Consider the following 22,206-nt stretch of genomic DNA (forward strand, 5'->3'; position numbering starts at 1 on the left):
GACTATAATGGAGGTCCATCCTATATGTATGCTCACAGAAAGATTTCCCTATTATACCCTCTTTGCTCATCTGTTTTTCCTATCAAACTTGCCTCTTGAAGGAAAGTATCTTACTCATCTTAGTATCTCTAAGAATAAGCATGCATCTGACACATAGTTTGGCACTTAGGGACAGAGGTTCTGAGGTATCTGAAGATTTTTACAACTTGATGGGTCCTTTTTAAAGAAAAATGATTTAAAATTAAGAATGAAAATTAGATATAGAAATGGATGAAAAAATAAATCATGCAAATTACCAATTTTAAAAAGTCAACTAACAATACAAAATCACAAAGTCTAGAAAACCAATATATTTTTCCATTGCTTGGCATACCTCTATAATACTTTTTTTCTTTTATTTTTAATAGTATACCCTTTGAATTTTTTTTTAATGTTTGTTTTTGAGAGAGAGAGACAGAGCATGAGCAGGGGAGGAGCAGAGAGAGAGGGAGACACAGAATCCGAAACAGGCTCCAGGCTCTGAGCTGTCGGCACAGAGCCCGAGGTGGGGCTCGAACTCACAAACCGTGGGATCACGACCTGAGCCGAAGCTGGATGCTCAACCAACTGAGCCACCCAGGCATCCCAATAGTATACCCTTTGATAGTCTTTCATATGACAATGACTTTCTTTTTTTAAAAACTTTCAAAGTAATGTCTACACCCACCATGGGGCTCAAACTCATGACCCCAAAATCAAAAGTCACATGCTCTATCAACTAAGACAGATCAAGAGTCACATGCTCTACTAACATTGTTTTTCTAATATCACTTTCTATACATCTGGTTGAGTGTATTATTGATTGGAGGGGTATGTAAACTTGAACACTCTCACACACTCACTGTAGTGCTGTGACAGGTTTGTGCCCTACAAAGAAGAATTCTGATACATTTTATGTTACATGATTTTCATTTAAAAAGTTTGATGCAGGCATCTGGATGGCTCAGTTGGTTGAGCATCCGATTCTTGATTTCGGCTCAGGTCATGATCCCAGGGTCGTGGGATCAAGTCCCACATTGGAATCTGTGCTGAGTATGGAACCTGCTTAAGGTTCTCTCTCTCTCTCTCCCTCTGCCCTTTTCCCTCACTCATGCTCTCTCTCTCAAAAAAAGTTTGATATATTAACAGTTATAAAAATTATATACACTGCAGTATTGAACACATTACTGCTATGACAGAAATCACATCAATTGGAAGTGATTCTTCTTGTATTTTGTCTTCTGATGCCTGGAATAATTTTCCACATTCCCTTTTTCCTATTGTACATTTCAAATCTTGTTTCACCTCTACTACCCACACATTTTCAACATCAGGGACTTGATGTTTATATCTTGATAAGACCTCTGTTCCTGCATGTTGGCTATAATGCTTGGTGAGTTGCACAATGGACAAACTGGAATTTAAGCTGTAATTTAGTTAAATTTTGGACACACTGACAATCAGATAAATATATACATCACTAAATCCAAACTGAATGTATATCCAACTCAAATTCCCTAGAAGATGCCAAAATGTTCCCAATAAATCCAACATCAACTGATTTTAGCAGAAGTGTGATGATGGGGGTAGGGGTGTGGGAATCCCAAGTGGAAAGATTATGTGTCTTAATCAATTGCAGTTACAATATTTACTTGTATAAATTTCACAAAAAAAAACACATGACCATGTGATCCCATTCCTGAGTTCACATTGGAAGAGACTGTGCCAGTGAGGAGCCTCGAGGCTTCAGCTTCATCAGCTTCACAACGAATATGCTTCTGCAGTGGGCCTTCACTAAATGGAACAACTGAATGAGTGAATGAACTGTGCTAAATTTTCATCTCTAACATCCTTGCAACTCTAAAATTCATTTGTACAGACTTCCTAATATAATGTTAGAACTTAGTACTCAGAAATTTGTTAATATGAGTCAGAATATCAGGATGTAGGATATCTAAGAACTGATAAATATTAGAAAAGTCAGTGAAAATTTAGGGTCTTTTTTTATGGCTTTAAACTAATCTTGCATTGACAAAGCTTGCCTTAATGGAGCCAGGCACCATTTATATTTACAATTCATTCAAAGTGCTGCTTTGTTCCTCCATAGAATGTAGATTGGAGTATCATTAGATATTGTTTCCTTCATGAAGGAGTTGCTTTTGAGAAAAAAAAAAAGTATCATAGATCTATATTGGCCCAAATGTTCACTTTAGGGGCCTCTAATAACATCTATACTATCTTATACATTTACAAGCTGTTCATTAATACAAGGGATTCTATTTGGATGAACATTAGCATTATTTCCACTACTTATCCTATCATCACCAACACTGTAGAAAATTTTTATGAAGGAGTTTACACATTACAATTCTGATGCCTTCTCACTTACCGAGGATAGTGGCTACTGCAGAAATAGGACTGTCACTGTATTTTCCTTGACAGCTATTTTTCAGAGAAATTCTTATTCTTGGAAAGCTATTGTTAGTTAAAACCATAATTCAGTACTAAATCTTGCTGGATCCCACCCACTTCTATCCCCAGAAAGACTTCCCAAACAATCTACCCACTGCATGGACATTAGGGTATAGGGCCTGCTTTTCACAGTACAAGTTGGGGACACATCTGGTACTCACTTAACATTCCTTTGGGGAGATAAATCATTCTCTGGGCCTTCTAGCTGGAGGGCACAGTTTGCTTCATACTCTCTTTGTTCTCATGTCATCTGGGCTTTCTGGTAAATTGGCATTTAATGGAGATTCTCTGCTAAAATGATAAGTTAGAATTGGGAACTTTACTTGGCCTATGTATTATTCCAGCTTTTCCCTATTTTCTCAGACTCACAGAAAAGGAGGAAATATTTCCAATGAGAAAGCACTGGTCAGTCTGAATCCAGCTGAAGGAAACTGGGCTGATTTAACTTTGGTGGGTTAAATCAAAGCTAGAACAAATTAGGGTGAGTGCCTTGGGCTCTGCTGCAGTTAGGAGGGGTTAGAGTGCTTCTAGGAGACCGCTGGGGGAAGGCAGAGAGGCTCAACAGCCACCAGCTGATGCAGAAATGACCAGGGCTTATAGATGTCCAACTTACTCATAAACAACCTTCTCTTCTTCAGCACCCCAAAGCTAGAGGAGGGATAACCCCCAAGGTACCTTCCTTCCTCTCCCCAAGCCAAAACTGCCTGGGACATTTCATTTACTGGTATATAATTTTTATACAAGTAAAGGACTGATTCTTTGTAAATATGTCTGTAAATATTTCTACACCATCTCAGGAGGAATTTAGTTTAGAAACGAGCAAACAAAACCAAAATACCTGCGGTGAATGAGCCTCAATGTTAGCCACTCTGCTAGCCACTAGGATATAAAAATAAAAGAATATCTATCTACTGTATTAATAAGTCAGACACATAAGAACGAATATTACAGGATAACACTTATATGATGAATCTAAAATAGCCACATTAATAGAAGTAGAGGGGAATGGTGGTCCCCTGGGGCCGCAAGGAGGAGGAAACAGAGCTCTTCAAGGGTACAAAGTTTCAGTTATGAAAAATGAGTACTTCCTAGAGTTCTACTGTACAGCATCGTGCCTATAGTTAACAATACTGTATTGCACACTTAAAAAAATTCCTAAGAAGTTTTTGTGTTGTGTTGTATGTTAAAGTTATCAAATAGTAAGAAGGCAAGAGGAAACTTCTGGTGGTTTATGGCATAGATTGTGATGATGGTTTCAGGAGTGCGTTTATCTCCAAACTCATCAAGATGTATACATTAATTATGTAGGGCTTTCTGTATGTAAAACATAAAAAAAACTAATAAATTCCATACTACTGTATTTAGACTGTTTTTGTTTTTAAGCCATCTTAAAGACTGGTTTCCAGATTTCAGTGACATCTGTGTAAAGACTGTAGAATATATTTCAACAACAAACAGAAATTTAAGTCACGTTTTTATCAGTGTCGTTTTTGCAAGACGGTTCTCAGAGTCGTATATAACATGGAGTGTGAGAAATTTAAGGCGCATCCGGGTTAGGAAAAGTTATTCCACACATAAGGTAACTGAACAAGAAAAGAGTTGACAGACCTACACAGACACCTATGCCCCACCTTCACTTCTGGGACCCCGCCATGGGGTAATCTCTATTGCAGCCCTGGTGGAAAGTGTTTTTGAAGTAGCTGTTTGCTAGCTAAAAGCCCAAGGCTCTCTGATACCGCAGTTTACAAGGTGCTGTCACAAACTTGAGTTCAAGTTCTTTTAAAAGTCTGAGGACAGTTTTCGTTCACTGCCTGAGGGATAGAAAAGAAGTCAGTAATACAGAGTAAAAACTGAGCGCAAAGTCCAAAGGACTACAGCCTAACTGTTTTGGGCGGGAAACCCGGAGCCCAGCGTCCCAGGCTGCGCGTTCACCCCACCCAGGATCTCAGGCTCCCGCCTCCAGCTAGGACCCCGTCGGCCCCGCAGACTCCCGCCGGGCCCAGACTCGGGGCGGTGCCGCGGCTTCTGGCTCCTCCCAGGGGGCGGGCTAGTCGGGGGCGGGAGGAGGAGCCGGCGTGCAGCGCTAGCAACAGCCGCGCGGGGTGCGCATCGCGCCCGCGCCTCTCCCGCCCGGGATGTATTGAGCCGCGCCGGTTGCCCGCGCCCAGTCTGTCCTGCCTTCGCCGGTCCTGCCACGCCGGGCTCCCGGCGTAAGACACCGCCAAACCCGTTCGCCGCGGACCGCCCCGGACCGGCAGCCGCGCAGGGGACATGTCTGGAGGCCGGAGGAGGGGCGGCGCCCCCTGGCACACCTTCTCCCGGTTCTTCGCTCCCCGAAGCCCTTCCCGGGACAAGGAAGAGGACGAGGAGGAGAGGTCGGGGACGAGCCAGCCGCCCGCTCCAGGCCAGGGCGCCGCCAGGTGGGAGCCGCGGGGGACGTCTGGGGGTCCTGCGCGAACTCGCCGGACGGGGGCCCCTGGCCCGACCGGCCGCCTGCAGCCAGCTGCTCTGGGGCCAGGCTGCGCTCCGTTCGCCACTTTCTGTTCTCCTTTCTCCATTGCTAAAGTTTCCTCCTCTTCGCCCGGTCTCCTTGCCGCCTCACTCCCCTTTCCTTGGGTAAATCCGGGTGAAGTTCGTGACCCGCAGAGGAGCGCGTTCCCACCCGGCCCAGCCTGCGCGGCGCTCTTCCTTCCCACTCCCCCTCCCGGAACGTGATTCTGTTCCCGTTCCACACTGGCGTCTGCGCTCCAAGTTCTGTGGCAAAAGCGAGTCCCCCGGCGTCCTGCCGGCAGTAATGGGAAACAGTTGTGAGCGAGCCGAGCCACCAGCCGGGGCGGAGAGGGCGCCATCCGAAACCACTCATGGGGGAAAGGTAAAGCGTTGGAGCGCCACCCTCTCAGATGGTGTTTTGCCATCCTATTTCAATTTCCTCAGAATGATTTTTTTTTTTTTAAATGTGATACCGAGTTCCCAAGACTTCGTCAAAATACAAAACCTCGCTAGTTTTATTTACTATTTTGCCTGGACATTTAAATGATGCCGCCCTTTCTCATGTCTCTTTGGGAACATGTGCCTCAAGTTCCCCAACAGATTCCAGAAACCAGGACTCCGCTGTCTTGGTTTCAGCAAGGATAACGTGCCCCTTCTCTGCAGTCTTTCCTCGTTCCTCCACCTGCTGTAAAATCGATTATTTTTTTTAGACGGGTCTCCGTAAAATGCCCGTTCCTGAGCCTCTTTTTTCGGCTCAGAGGGAAGAGGGGTCAAATACATCTCGCTGTTTTAAGCTTTTGGTGAGAAGACAAGCTTGCAGTCTCTCCTCTCCCAAACTGCACCGGAAGAGTGTAATCCCTTTTGATTGGAAGGACGCTCTCTAGAAAGCTGTGTTTACTTCAGATTTTAAAGACTTCGTGGAGGACTTCAGAGCAAAATGGATAGGAAGCAGAACTGTGACCGAGCTGGTTTCATTAGTATTCAGGTCTCGTGATTTGGTTCTAGTCGCTTATGTGTACCTCGGTTTCCCTCCTTTTGAAACGTGTCCATTACGAATGTCTGTTAATGCCACATCTTTCCAAGACAGCTCCTGTAATGGGTAAATTTTCCTGGGAAGCTTCAGCTATTGTTGCCCTGTTAAGGGGGAACTTAAAATTCATAGTTACACAGTAGTTAAAAATAAGTTTTGAAGTCTGACGGGGCTCAACCAGAGTGTCAGATCTGGTGGGGGCAGACAGCCTGAGGTGCCTGCCATCACTGCAACGACACTAATAATATTGGATAATACGGAAGCAGTGTTTGAAAGAAATCCCAAGTAGTCTTAGCAAAAGTTGGAAACTTGAGTCAGTGTTAGAAGGGAATAGGCTGGCCAACTTCAGGTTCAGAACAGAATTGTGCTGCAACTTTGCCTGCCTTCCTGCCCTGTTTTGGCTTTTTAGGTACTTCTCAGATCTAATTTCCTCCCTCTGGAGCTAACCACTCTAGCAGCTGGCCTCTTGTCTGCTTAGCGCTTCTCCATTCTCATTATCTCCAGATAGGCACACACTGGCCTTTTGACACTGAGGATTTTAATAGTGCTTATGTGAACACTAATTTTGACTTCATCTTTGTAGAACTTTCCCAGTGTTAAGGGGATAGCAGATAATCCTTTCTGTGGGTGTTTTATGTTTTAAATGAGCTTAAATCTTTCTTTTCAAGAATATAAACACATACAAAGCCTTTATTGAAAGTTTAATGAAACAAATGGAAACTCTTAGTAGTACCCAGTGTCCTAGTAACACAACACCCTGATGTTTACAAGTTTGGAAACAGATTTGCAGTTTGTCACTGTGCTCTTATTTCAAAATGAAGGGGCATTTTGGCTCTTAAAGGCAGCAAAAAAATTGTAGTTTTAATGGGAGCCCAGTTTACCTTTTATACGGGTGATTTTGGGTGGCGAGGAATCCCAACAGCAAACATGTTAAGTGCTTGGCGTGGTAAGGACGTAAAGATGACTAGCAAAAGCCTCCTTCTCTCAAGGAACTGTAAGAAGCTGAAAAGACCACTTGTAAACAATAATATTAGCACCTACCATGTATTTAGCATTTAACAATTTGTAAAAGTACTTAAAAAATATTACACTTGAGGTTGGACACACCTTTGCGATTAGCGTCCTCATTTTAGTATAGAAAACAGAGCTAAGGAAACTTGCCCCAAGTCCATAACTACTTTTCGTTCAGTGAACAAGTATTAAGTCCAACGCTGTGCCTGCAACTCTGAGTCCCCTTAATATTACGTTAAGGGTTAATATCTGCGTTCTGATTTTTCAGTGTACTCGAAATGAAATGCATTCTGTCAAACTTGAAACTTGTATAGTTTCCTTTTCTTCACTACCAGTGATGTTTATATGAATTTTATTTACATAATGTAGGCATGTACAAATATAAAATGGGACATAAATTCCTTAAGAACAGAATGAAAATTAAACATAAGACCAATAAGAGTCAAATTTTAAGCATTATCCTGAAAACACTTTTTTGGCTCCTCACAAAATGCAGATGGTACCAACTGGGACAAACACAGGGTCCTTGGGGGTTGTTGTGATTATGCCGTGATTCAGGTTTGCTAATATTTCCTTTTTTGAACCATAGGAAAGCCTTTGCTTTTATGGTGTGCTCTAAATTATTTGGGTTTCATTTGGTGTGAACACATCATTTATTTATTGAGTTTGCTGCTGTTTTGTTCTCAGTAACCTTAGGCAATTAAAGAAGGTCAGGAAACATCAACGCTGTTATATATGCAAATTCAGGTGTGGACACTTGAATTGCTTGTTAGTACTCTTCTTGGGTGACCAGATCCAGGAGGTGCTTATATTTATTTTAGATTATATAGACAGGAAAATGTAACTGAAGTTTTCATAGGAAGCTTGAAAACTCTGAGCTTTGTGTATCCCAGTTATTTCAAACCACTGCTATAATATTTAAACCAATTTATGAGCACATAAGGAAAGAACTCCTTAGAAGTGATGGGCGGGGGGGAATGCCTGGGTGTCTCCGTTGGTTAAGTGGCCGACTTAGGCTCAGGTTATGATCTCACAGTTCATGAGTTCAAGCCCCACTCTGGGGTCTGTGCTGACAGCTCAGAGCCTGTAGCTTGCTTCAGATTCTGTGTCTCCCCCTCTCTCTGCCCCTCTCCCACTTGCACTCTGTCTCTCAAAAAATGAATAAACAATGAAAATAATTAAAAAGTGATAGGGGATAGCAGGGAGGGCTTAACGGTTGAGGGATTGTTACTTGGTTCTTGGAGACATTAGTAGTGTTTTAATAAGAGAACTTAGCCAGTAAGATAGAAATAGGGAACAGGTATTCTAGGTTGAGCAAGAGCCTATAGGAGGTTATGATCTCTTGGGGACTATATAATTTAATATACATTAGTGGGACAGAATGAAAGAGGCAGTAAGGATTGGAGCTAGGTCAGATTTTGGCTCTTGATTTAAAGGTTAGACTACTTATGTGAAAGCCTGTTAAACAGATACTGTGAGAATGTCAAATTTGGAGGATACCTGCCTATTAATATTCTTCATTTGGGGGAAAATGATTGCTCCCTTTCTTTGCTGTATCACACATGATGGACCTATTTACAAGCAATGCTGTGTGACATTTTAACTCTGGAGGGGGGGCAGTAAGGTGAGAACAACATTTATCAAGGCAGACTGTACACATATTGCTGGGTTGGGTACTTTTACTTGCAGCATCTCATTTAAACCTCACCCTCAACTTTGAAGGTTAGTATACTGATCACTATTCTGACAGTTGAGAAAACTGAGGGTGGAGAGTTCTTATTAGTGAACACTGGTGGCATCTTGGGTGGAACGATTCTTTGGTGAACTGGACTCTGCTGTCCTTTGCAGGACATTTAGCATCCGTGACCCCGCCCACTAATTGCCAGTAGCATTCTCCAGTCATTGGGATAATCCAAACACCTCCACCCAGGTGCATGGGAGGAGGTAGAGTGATACCACTCCCGGTGAAGAATGATTTAGCCCAAATCATGGAAGAAATAAGTTTCAAGGTTGAGATTTGAACCTAGGTTTCTCCGACTCTAAAAGCTGTTGTTGTTTTTTTTCCCCCACACCATCTTGCCCACTCTTCTTCTAAACTATGCTCATTCAAAACATATTTGCATACGTAAGTCAATGGGAATTTTTCATACTTTGTTCCAGAATGAGCGTTAGTGTGGCCCATTTCAGATAGATTCTTTTTGGCTGTTCCTTTCAGTGTTCCAGTATATCGTTACTGATAGAAAGTAAGAGAATCACTAGAACCAAGGACAGGGGCTGTGTCTTACTCATCTTGGTGTCCCGTTTACCCAGCTTAGGTGAGGAGTGAATTGCTATTTCTGGATGGAACATTGAAGCACTTACTAGTGGTTTTCAGCTAGAGGTAGTACAGTGTTCCCGCAGCTCTGAAGTGAGCATTTAGACACATGGGGCATCTTGAAAGATTTCTATACAGTGTTTGGCTCTCTATTTAAAGTTTAGAGAATTTTTGCTCGTCACCATGGCTGAGGGTGTTAAATGGGTGGAGCAAGGATGCTAATGACTTGTACAGGAGATATTGTCATAAAAACAAACATGTCAGTAGTGCCCCTGACGCATGAGAGCTTTTGGCTGTTAAGGAACCAGTGTTGACCACAGCATCAAGTAGGTGAGAAAAGGGAGCTTTGTTCTCTGAATTTTCATGGTGATTATATTTTCACTGATTTGCAAGCACTATAGAAAATAATTGGTAACTCGTTTAGTTGAATAAGGAGATACCTGTGTGGTCTTGAAGGACCACATCAGTAGTTCATACCCATTGTAGTAAAGATGGCAGGAAAATTCCAGAAGTCCTCAGCGGTATTTTCTAAGAATGTTGAACTCCTAAGTTGAGTGAAAGCATAGAAGGTGCTTTTGACAGAGTAGAAACACAAACTGTTAGGGTGTTGAAACTGTATCATCTTTCAAGTGAAATTTCTCTCTTTGGGGTTTAATAGGGTGTCTGCCAGATGCCTAATTTGGGGATTCTGTTTCTTGGTGAGGGCATTCCTTGTAAGCTAACTTAGTTGTACACTCTCAGTGTTAAGAGTTGCAAGTACTTCACATTGTCCAGCAATAAATTTACGTCATCAGAACTTCTAACTGTATTGAAAACTGATAGCATTTTCATCTCAGAGGACAATATATAAAGAGATAAAAACAAATTTTGCAAAGAGGAAAATAATATTCCCTTCAAGATAAAATATTTCCTTTCCCAACTAGGGTACTAATGAAATACACTGCAGCCTAGATATGCCAGAAATGCTAATACAGTTATGGTAGCAAGAAAACTTAGGTTGGTGTAAATTTAAATTCAGGAAAATAATCTGGGCTTTCTCCTGAAAAGAGAAGATCAGCATGGAATAAAATTTTAAAATATCATTTATTTGGAGTCTGTTCATTCCATAAATTTGAAGGGCTGCTATGTGTGAGATAATGCTATTAAGCAGTGGGGATAAAGATGAACAAAACTACCCTCAAAGAGTGCATAAATTAACAGAGGAGATAAACACGGACATCTCTGTTCTCAAGATGAGCTCATTATAAGCTAAAAATGTTTTTGACATATGTGCATGTGACCTGTTTGGTTCAGAATACACTTGCTGTTTCATGACTGTCATATATTGTATGAGAGCTTTACTTGGGCTTTCAAGATATCTTCCCACGTTAATTAACTTTTCTGAGCATGGTTTGTTTAGCATCCTTTGCCAAACAATACTGGGGAGATGTGACAGTAACTGTACCAGCAGGATGAATGCTTTTCCCCCGTTGCTCTTGCTCTTCCTAGACTTCACAGGTTTGGTTAAGTTCCAAATGGAGGCAGAAAAGTACATCCTCTCGGGCATTAACATTTCATGTGACTGGAGATCCTTACTTAGTGTCGATAGAGAAAGAAGTTGAAGTTTTGCTGCCAGAAATAACTCATTCTTTTTTTTTTTTATAAAGTTTTTTTTTAAGTTTATTTGAGAGAGAGAGGGTGCACAAGAGAGAACAGAGGGGGGGCAGAGAAAGTTGGAGAGAGAGAATCCCAAGCAGGCTCTGCACTGTCAGTGAGGAGCCCAATGCAGGACTCGATCTCATGTACTGTGAAAGCATGACCTGAGCCGAAATCTAGAGTCGGATGCTTGACCAACTGAGCCATCCAGGCACCCCAGAAATAACTCATTCATAATATTTAGGTGGCAGTTGTGAATGGCCAGTGGTACAACTCCATCAGGACTATGCCTCAATGTGTCATCCCTGGGGGTATTTAATTGCAGGTATCCCAAAGCAGTGAAACAACTGTTTAGTCAAGTGGGTTTTTTTTGCTCGACAGATTAGTGATGACAAAACTAAACCACCCTTTATTAAGGCCATAATCAGACCCAAGGCCTGTGCTTGGGGCTTTAAATACATACATTCATTTAATCCTTAGCAACCTTTGAGAGAGGAGGTATTTTTACTCTGTCTTACAGATCTATAATTTAAGGTTTGGAGAGGTCCAGCAGTTAATCAGAAGTCTCACAGCATCTGTGGTGGAGTCAGAGTCAAATTCTCTTCCTGAATTCAGAGCCTGCTGCATTATGTGATTGCTTCCTCTGCTTAACTTAGGAAGACCTATAAAAGAAAGCTGGCCTTAGAAAATGGTTTTGAATGGAAATAAAAGACAATGGCATGCAGCTGGACGTCTGCCCAGATGGCTTGGGTTAGTGCTCTGTACAATAAAGAGTTTATGGTCCTGACAGTTGAGAAAAGGAAAACAAATGTATATATTTATACAAATTATAAATATATATTTAAACACTTGAAAAGGGTCCATCTTCTTCAAAAGACATAGAAACTGAATGTGTAGTAGCAAGATACCGTATTCTCCCTAATTGATAAGCAAACGAGTTGGATGTGGGGAAACTGGAAGTAGTGACTGGTGGGAGGATAAACTGGAAGGTTCTCTCAGTATTCTGGATTCACATACTGTGACCCAGCACTTCCCTGTAGGAATTCCCTTAGACATGTATAGTTTGCAAACAGACCCAATGTTGTCTTTACAAAGTTAGCCATTGCAGTGTTGCTTATAGCAAAAGGAAAAAAATAAAATTGTTACATGGGGTACAACAACGTAATAGAATATTACACAGCTGCCAAAAAGAATGACAAAAAAAAGCATTTTATGTACTGATAAAGGAATATCTCCAAGATTTTAAGGAAAAAAAAAAAAAAGCTGGAAATCACTGTGTGTGGTATGCTCCCATTCCTGTATCAAAAATGGGGGAGTGTGGGGCGCCTGGATGGCGCAGTCGGTTGAGCGTCCGACTTCAGCCAGGTCACCATCTCGTGGTCCGTGAGTTCGAGCCCCGCGTCAGGCTCTGGGCTGATGGCTCGGAGCCTGGAGCCTGTTTCTGATTCTGTGTCTCCCTCTCTCTCTGCCCCTCCCCCGTTCATGCTCTGTCTCTCTCTGTCCCAAAAATAAATAAAAAACGTTGAAAAAAAAATTAAAAAAAAAAAAAATGGGGGAGTGTGAAATAAGTCTGTTACTGGGGTTGTGTTAACTAGGGGAGATGGAAAAGGGACTCAGGGAATGAGGAACAGGAAGGAATCTTCATTTTATATCTTTTTATACATAAAAAAGTTATGCGAATTACCTATTTCAGGGGAAGTAAGGTTAGTTTAAGACCTGGTGGATATCTGGGTATAAAAGAGGGGAAAAAAAATCAAGAAAATTTAGGATCCTGACTTGGCAGAGATTTTCCAAAAAATGCATGAACTACATTAACTTATTCAAATGAGAGAAGTTATAATTAAGGCTATAAATATATAGAAGTAATATTTATAATACAGAGAGCTTTGATATCTTGACACTTTTTATGAATGAGGTTTGTATATTATAAATCAATAATGTGAAACTGGGTGGAATTAACAGAGCCTCAAAAATACCAACTCATTTTCGTGAGATCACCTGTCATATACTTAGAGTAACAGTATGACCCTAGCATTTCATTCACACTTTCAGTCTTTTGTTAAAAATTGAGGCAGGCCCTCATCTCTAAGGTTTAGCATATGAGGTTTAAATCTCCAGATTTAGCGTATGAGCCCAAACTCCACAGAATAATAAGTGTACAAAATGAGGATGCCTGTATATTAGGACAACTTTTTGTTTTACTGGAAAGGTCATGTATGAAAATGTGTTTTCACCAGTGTTTACCAAGAATTCATTTACCCCTCATACCAGGCACTGTGCTAGGTTCTGGGAATCCAGAACTGAACATGCTACAACATGGTCTTTGGTTCAGAGTACACATGCAGTTTTGTGGGGAAGGCAGACATAGCACAAATCTTTCTTCCCTTAAATTAAGTACCCAGGGCAGAGTATGGAGGGGGTGTTGCTGCTGGGTGGCTCAGTGGGTTAAGCGTTGGACTTCAGCTCAGGTCATGATCTCACGGTTAGTGAGTTCTAGCCCCACATTGGGCTCTCTGCTGTCAGAGCAGAGACCTCTTTGGATCCTCTGTCCCCCTGTCTTTCTGCCCCTCCCCTGCTCATCCTGTCTGTCTGTCTGTCTCTCTGTCTCTCAAAAGTAACATTAAAAAAATATGTCCCCCTGTCTTTCTGCCCCTCCCCTGCTCATCCTGTCTGTCTGTCTGTCTCTCTGTCTCTCAAAAGTAACATTAAAAAAATATGTTCCTTTAAAGAAAAGAAAAAAAAAAAGGATGAGCACCAAGGTGCCACTCAGGGCTATAGGAGCATTTAACAAGTGTGGGCCCTTTCTTGACACACTTTTTAGAGGAAACTTCTAATCTTGTTTAAGCTGTTTCTTTTGGTATTTTTGGACATGTGTCTGAACAATGCCTTACAGTTCTTTCTTGAGTTCTAAACTTTAGATAACTTATATTGACTTCTGGTTATGGTAGATGAGGACTTAGCTATTTTATACCTCTTCCTACTTCCTTTACTCATTCAGCCAATATAATTGTTGATTTTGGAATAAAATCAAAAGCCAATATTTAGATTTTTATGAAATACAATTTTGGTTTCATAATACAACACACTAGCTTTTATATCTTCCTTATGACAAGTAGCACAAATGGCAGTACCAGAAATTGTGAAAATGGCATTTGAGTACCCTCACAAATAGTAGTTTCATATAATTTCTAAAGATATATGTTAGAAGTTTGTGCTTAATTCTTTGTATTAAGATTTATATATAATGTAGATACTACCTTAGTGGCAGATCATATTTTTTTTTTATAATTACCATGCTTCTTATGACAAGAAATGATATACTCTCAATTTTCCATTCTATTAAGTGGAGACCGGTTAGGTGAGATACAGATTCTCAGACTTCCTTGTCTTGTCAGATCACCAAGGAGTGTACCCTCGCTGGAGGGGTGGCATTGCGCTCTATTAGTCAAAGCTGGAAATGTGTCTTGTGATAATTTTGATTATTTCATTGTTTTAGGAAGGCAAATAAGGATCTCCTATATATTATGATACAAATAAGTTATCATTATGTAGTATTTGTAGTATTAGCATTTTGTTATTTGTCTATTCTGAATTCATTTTCACTAACTTCCATTTGTTTGCTTTTCACAATCACTATAATACTTTGCATTTTTTTTCCTTTTTAATAGTAATATATACTTTTTAAAAACAGGTATGAATTACAAGAAAATCAAAAAGAAGAAACAACTCATAACCCTACCGACAAACATACACATACTATCCTGTCAGATCATTTTCAATGTGCATTTACACATATATACATATTTTTACAAAAAGTGGAAGTTCTCTTCAGGATTTTGAAATTTATTTTTTTCCACTCAACCATAATGCTTTAACATTTTCTACAATAGTATATATATTTATATAAATTACAAAAATAATTTTAAATTTAGTCCTTTCAAAAATCTGAGTGTTATCATCACTTTTCAGAATTCAGTTTGAATATCTAAATGTGCCTCTCTGCCTATGTGGGGTTTGCACTGTAATGGGAGAAGACAGAAAATTAACAGATTCTGTAATGTATAATGGTCAGGGTGAGGGTATGGAACATGATGGAGGTAGTGGGTCTGGAGTGAGGTGTAGATAGGATGGTCATGAAAGTCCTCTCTCTTGGGTAACACTTAAGCAAAGGACCTCGATGCTACTTGGGAGTGGGGAACAAATCTAAGGAAAGAACTTTCCAAGCAGAGGGAACAGCCAGTTCCAGGGGCCTGGGGGTAGTATCATGTTGGCGCAGATGCTAGAGTGAGCAGAGACAACAGAACGGAAGAGAGAGCAGCTGTCAATGACATGGGGAAAGGAGTCAGGGCCAGAGGAGATAGGCCAAGGTAGGGAGTTGAGATGATGTTTACTTTTAGAAAGTATCATTTTGGCATAGGTTTATATGTGTGCATGTGTTTATATATTCTCACAAAGGTTGTTGGTTTATTGATGTCTGGAAGAATTTGCAGTGAGAAAGAATTTGAGTTGGAGGTGAGGTCAGGCTCTGGGAAGGCACAGTCTCGCCTGGCCTTGAACCTCCAGTGCCCCTTCCTTAGGACAGTTTGATGAATACTACATGAACGGATGCCTGTTTTAGAGGGCAGCTAGAACCCTGTTTTGAGTTCATGTCACAGCAAAAGATGGAGGGTGTTGATTCATGTGAGGTAGATCACAAATGTTCAGAATCTGAAGGATATGAGGTCAAGGACTTTGGGATAGTAGAACAGTTACTAATATAGTCACATATAGACAGCTCAGGTACACATCAAACATACCAACGTTCTCTGTAGCCTGTGATTAAACTAAAGGGTCTTGTTTCGGGGGGCATGAGCAGGGAGACCGGACGTAAAGCAGCTTCCAGGTAGTTACATAAACAATAGGAGAAGGCTGATATGATAGGGAAAAGACTGTCACAAGAGTCTAAGATGGTAAAGCGACAGAGCTTCATAATCATGTCTTACCTTTCCTCCCTTTCCCGGTTTTTCTCCAAAGAGTTCCGAAATTCAAATGCCAGATGTTTGAACTAAAATACATGCTGTTCGACTGCCTTAAAATGGCAGCTTTTAGTGCTTGCTTCGGCAGCACATATACTAAAATGGCAGCTTTTAGTTACCTTTTAATTTGAAGCCCAGAAATAGTGCCATAACCACCTGTTTTATATTCTGTTAATGGTCATTAAAAAAATACAAGTACTACTCTACTGCTGGCAGACACTGTTTATGAATGGATGGTTTTCCAGATGGTTGTTTGTAAATTGTCCATGTGGAGCTCTGTCTTTATCCCCATAGAAGCTAGGTTGGAAATGTTGGATGCGGCTCCAGGCCAGGGCATACAAGTTGGTTTAATCCATAATATGCCTGCGGTATAATATTGAAAAAAGAGAACTCCACGCTTCTGGTGTGAAGCTGTGTCTGTAAGAAAAAACTTCCAAGGGGTGTAGATGCTCCCAGGGCAGCAGCAGACCCTTTGAGAGTTTGTGGGAATAAAAGCCTATACTGTATTTAAGGACCCCAAGTGAGGGCTGAGAGGGTGGAGCCCAAGGGAATACAGGACAGGCCGCTAGGTGGTTTCAGTAGATTTGAAATAAGGACTGTAGAAGTTTCTGCCTCTTTGTTACAATGTCCTGGTATTAATTTTGTCACCGAGTTGGTTTCTTAGTTAGAGTCTGTCTCTTCCTTCACCACAGAAACTTCAAGGTTAGCCTACCTGTTTCTTTTTCCATTCTTGCTGCCAGTGGAGATTCATATGGGATTTTAGATCTGGCAGAGAGCTGGTCTGACTCTTTCATTTTATGTCTTTGAAAAATCCAGTCCAGGAAGGTACATTTTGACTGAAGTGCCTTTTGTCCCTAAAGTGCTATCCCTGAAACAGACATCTGTCCATTTTGAGTTTTTGCAAAGCATTTTGCTACCAATGACCACAGGAAAAGGGTATGGATAGGTAAAAGACCCTTTCTTGTTCTGTACTATTTTTTCATATACTTCTCCAAGGTAAAGTCATGCCCGGAAGACTGAGTATGATTTGATCACATTTCAAAGGAAGGCCAGATTCTGGCCACTTCTGGAGTTTCATCACAGTACTTATGTCAAGTGGGCTCTGAGGTGAGGAATAATAAATAACATGCCAGACAGGGAGGCCTGATGGAGCTGTGGTGGAGAGGGGGATGCTGTTTAGTGGATCAGGAGAGTTTTATGTTAGTGGAGGAGGAGAAAACAATAGATTTGCCTTGACTGTCTTTCTGTGTCCTTAACCTTGCTGGTTCCTCTACTGTAGACCATTACACCATAAGCGGAAGTGAAAATCAGAAGATAATTTCAGGTGGCATCAGGCTGAGTGGGATGGAGAGAAAGAGAAGGGAGAAAAAAAAAAAAAAAAAATCCTTCATTTCCCTAGGGATGGTGAGAAGTTCCTGTGGACAGTGGATCCAGGCGGGGGAGGGGCTGGGGAGAGGCTGTTTAGATGTATAGGGCATTCCCAAATTGGGGACTACGTTTTATTAAGTGGCTTTGTGTTTAGGGATATGCTCAGAATTACCGCCAGTGATGTCTTGAGCGAGAAATGTTACCTCCTTTCTGAAAATGGCAAGAAATCATAGACTTCTGCATCCGTAGAAAAGTGGGCAAGCCTCCAAAAGACTGTTATGGAAGTTGTATTCAGTTCTTTGACATTTCCAGGTTTTTCTGATACAGCCACAGGAATGATCTGTGAGAGAAAAGGCAGAGTAAGAGGCAATACACAGCAGCTGTGCTCTAGGAGGGGGAGGCGTGAAGAGCCTTACTCTCCCTCACTGTGCCTCCACCCAGTCCTCCGAGTCTGTGTGCTGTCCCCGCATGTCTATCCCTTGACCATCTAGGAAGTTGCATTCCTACCACATGAGGAACTGAGCCTGGAAGAGGCCCAGGAGCATCCCTTATTCTTCAGTCTGTGGTATACACCTAAAAGAAGGGTGTATTTTCTTTTCTTATTTTTTTTTTTTAAGTTTATTTATTTTGAGAGAGAGCATGCATGCAGAGGCGGGGGGAGAGGCAGAGAGGAGGAGAGACAGACTCCCAAGCAGGCTCTGAGACATCCCTGCAGAGCCCAGTGCGGGGCTCGAACTCACAAACTGTGAGATCATGACCTGAGCCGAGATCAAGAGTGGACGTTTAACTGACTGAGCCACCCAGCTGCCCCACGAAGGGTATATTTTCTTGTTGGTCCCACTTTGCACTTGCGATGGTCAGTGTACCCATTCGGGCAACAGCTCTTGGTTGGGGCCAGGAGCTCTGCAGGGCATGGCTGTTGGAAAATGAGTAGTGTTTTACATGACTTGAGTTTTCTAAGTAGTTGATACCTACCCTTTAACTATCAACACTGAACACATTTAAATAATATTAAGTGGAGCTCCCTCAGACTGGATCATTCTCCTCCCTGTACAACTCTCATTTGTTGGCTTCTGCTGAAGAATAGAGGCTCTCAAACCATTGTTTATCAAGAGTGTGGTCAGAGGGCCACCTGCTTCAGAACAATCCTGGGTAGGGGGAGTTGGTTATTGAAAATGTGGACTCCTGGGCCCCACTCCTAACTGGAATCATTGACAGGTAGGCCCATAAATTTGCTTTAAAAATACGATTGCCCAGGTGATGGTGGTGCATCTAGGTAGAGATTCTGAAGGAGTGAGGGCAAAGATTTCGTCTGGTGTGTTCACTGCTCAACCCCTAGCACCAACAACAGTGCCTGGCACTTAAAAGGGATTTGAAAGGAAGGGGCCAGTACTTATCTGCTGACTGAGTGAGTTGATGTGCCCAGTCTTCTTCTGCTTATTTGCTATGGGTTATGGAATCTTGTTATGATTTAATAAAAATAGAAGTATAAGATACATATTAAGTGCCAGGATAGAGACTTTCCTCTGTGTAAATTATTTGAACTCTAGAATATGCTTTGTTTTTTCTTGGCCCAGAGTTTTGTTTTAATTTGTGTCTGGAAAGTAGATGGTAAATGACTGCATGTGGGATTCCTGGTTTTCAAGTATGGTGTAAATTAGGTAGCTTCAAAAATGAGAAGCTTCTGTGTTACTTAGACCTTGATATTTACCTGGGCTGTTTTGAAAGATTAATTTCCAGAATTCCCATAGCTAATAAGTAAGATGAGGCTATTTGGAAATGCAGGGTCCTATTTGTGCCTACGTGTGATTATGATTCCTGCCCCTCACCCCCTGCCATGAGCAAAATGTGTGCTTTCTAAAAATACTGCTATTGAAATATTCCTGGGTCCCAAAGGGGGTTAAATTGTGAGAGAACAATAGAAACGGATTGTCGTCTTTCATAAGGTTTTAGATCATCTGAATTTGAACATGTTTCTCTTTTCTTCATATATTTAAGAGTCTGAGAATACTATTCCAAGCCTTTTGAGTCTTTTCTGTTCATTTTTTTTAACTAATCCGACTGGTAAGTCAATGTTTTCAGTATTTTCATCTACTCTGTTTTATTTTTGTGTGTGTTTTGCCTTTAAATCATCTCAGAATAATCTTATTTCTGTTGAGTATTTTTTCCTACCAACCCCACTCTCTTCTTTATACCTTTCAACAAAAGGTGTATATTCTTTCAAGAGACTTACATACTACTTCATTAAGAAAAAAATATGATTACATTGTTCCCATTTTTTTTGATTAAGCAGGCACAAATAAAGAACCTGTTTGGTATCTTTTTTTTTTTTTTTTAACAATATTTGAATGGCAGATACAATGCTAGGCTCTGGGACATAGACATGAATGATACAATTCTGAATTTAATGAGTTAAAATTCTAATTAGATAGCTAAACATTATAGTATATAGTATAAATGTATGTGTGGTATCACTGGGTTCAATGAGAACCCCCAAAAAAATAAAGATTAAGCTCGGACTAAATTGTAAAGGATTAAGAGCAGGGCAAAGTGTTGAGGATGTTACATACAGGAGAAGAGAGTGGTTTGCCAGCATATTCTGAGAATGTAAAGTGGTTCTATGTGATGGGCGTATCTGGGGCCACGTGAGTAACTTTCTGTATCCTAAGGACTCTTCATTTTATTCATCACCTCGTAGAGATTTGCTGAAGGAATTTTTAAACTGGAAAGTGTGATGATCAGGTTAACAGTCATTTTGACAAGAATAAAGGATTGAAACGTAGCAGTCTTGAAGAGGCCTGAGATCAATTAAGAAGGACTCTTCGTCAGTAAACTAGAAAAGAGGGGGAAAGCTTTAACTGAAACAGTGATTTTTATAGCTAAACCAGAATTCTAAAATACGTTGTTTACTTTAGAACTCAACACAGTTTTAAATTTTGGTTTAGCAGTAAGATTCATGAGTCTTAAACATACCATATAAGGTTTAGAAAGTTTGTGAAGGTATTTTTTTTTTCCAGCTTTTAATTCTTCAGTTGTTTACTCAATACAAAATACTTATATGCTGCCCTACAACTATATTTTTATGGCATTGTGTGTGTGTGTGTGTGTGTATGTGTAGAATATATGTAATTATAACTACTTGAAAATACTGATTTCTGTATTGCTCTCATGAACCTGGAGCTACATTTTCTACAGACCTTTTGTATTGGAAAAGAAACTTTTGCCATTTTCATAGGCAGTAAGTTTACAGAGAGTGCTGTAAACACTCTAGAGTTTCATTTTTTTTTTTTTTAACATTTATTCATTTTTGAGAGAGACAGAGCATGCATGGGGGAGGGGCAGAGAGAGAAGGAGACACAGAATCCGAAGCAGGCTCCAGGCTCTAAGCTGTCAGCACAGAGCCTGACGCAGGGCTCCAACTCAAAAACTGTGAGATCATGACCTGTGGCCAAGTCAGACGCTTAACCAACTCAGCCACCCAGACGCCCCAACACTCGAGAATTTCAGGAGTCTTAAAGGGAAGAACTAGGAGACTAAGGTACTTGTATGTTTACTTTTTAGGTGAATCATTCAAAATAGACTGTAGTTAGAGAATACACTTATAAAACCATTAAGGTCAGTATTATTCGTGATTATATGACAAATCCTTATAATGTGCTCTTTTTACATGTATTTTGCTACCCTCTCTTTTTGCATTGAGCTATAAAATAAACCAGTATTGACATTTAATTTAAAAAGAGAATTGTTGGGGCGCCTAGGTGGCTCAGTCAGTTAAACATTTGACTCTTGATTTCAGCTCAGGTCATGATCTCACATTTACGAGATTGAGCCCTACGTTGAGCTCTGCACTGACAGCATGGAGCCTGCTTGGAATTCTCTCTCTCCTTCTCTCTCTCTCTTACTCGCTTTCTCTTTCTCTCTCTCTCAAAAAAAAAAAAAAAAAAAAGAATTGTTAACAACCTTGTGACAAAAAATAAAGCTAAAATAGAAAATAAATAGCAAATGGAGATAAGAAACCAATCACTTTTAAAGCAGCAATGTTTGAGACCTTTTGTGTGTGTTTGTGTGTATATTAAATGTTTTTGATCACAATTCTGAATTGTACAGTATTTTTCTTTCTGTCCTTGGTTTTTCATATGGAATTTTCATGTGTTAAGCACATATTTATCTCCTTTATACAGTTGCTTTTCCTGCTGGCACTTCAAAGGCTTATGAGTATGACTATTTCTTATTAGTTTGAGTATTCTGCGTAGAGTCTGAGACTCAATGAAATTTAAATCCATTGTATTTTCCACACCTTCATGATCTTTCTACCTTTCTGTCTTTTTATTGTTACCATTTGTTCCCTGTCTACATAATTGCACTGGACATTATGGATAGAAAATCTAACTAGCCTAAATCATGTCTTCTCTTTCTGTTGTGTCTAATCTGAGTTACTGAGACCACCTCCTTTTCATCCCCTCTACCACCAGTCACTATGATGCCCTGTGTTTTCCCCATTCTCCATCATCCCTCCTGCTTTATGCTTGTCCCCTGGCTAAAGGCTTCCCAGTGCTAGTAGGACAAAGATCAAGTTCTGAAACGTGTCAGACAGGTTCTGCATGGTCTGGCAGCCACTACTTCTGGTATCATTCTCCTCTCTAGCAGGGTTACCTCTGCCTGACACAAGTTGTGCTCCAGTCTTATATTAAAAACAAACAAACAAAACATGGTTTCCTGAAAATGCCATATTCTCTATTACCCCTCCTCTGTGCCTTCTCTGAGAGCACTTAGCAGGCAGAATTGCTGTTCTTTGCTTCTTCTGTGCTCCATAGTATTTTGTTCTTTGAGCAGTTGTAACTTCTGCCAAACTG

At 40.7% G+C, this 22,206-nt stretch overlaps 1 protein-coding gene across 2 annotated transcripts in view; it reads left to right on the forward strand.

Moving 5' to 3' along the window:
- The first annotated feature begins 4,001 nt into the window (after positions 1-4,001).
- The window catches only part of CRYBG3 (crystallin beta-gamma domain containing 3), a 130,276-nt gene continuing 112,071 nt past the window's right edge, over positions 4,002-22,206 (forward strand). For both annotated transcript variants that reach the window (XM_042998379.1, XM_042998380.1), the window contains exon 1: positions 4,002-4,910. In XM_042998379.1, coding sequence (XP_042854313.1) covers positions 4,762-4,910 — 149 coding nt within the window. In that variant the 5' untranslated portion in view covers positions 4,002-4,761. The remainder of the gene's footprint in view (positions 4,911-22,206) is intronic.

This window comes from Panthera tigris, chromosome C2, assembly GCF_018350195.1.
Source record: "Panthera tigris isolate Pti1 chromosome C2, P.tigris_Pti1_mat1.1, whole genome shotgun sequence".
NCBI classification, from domain to species: domain Eukaryota; kingdom Metazoa; phylum Chordata; class Mammalia; order Carnivora; family Felidae; genus Panthera; species Panthera tigris.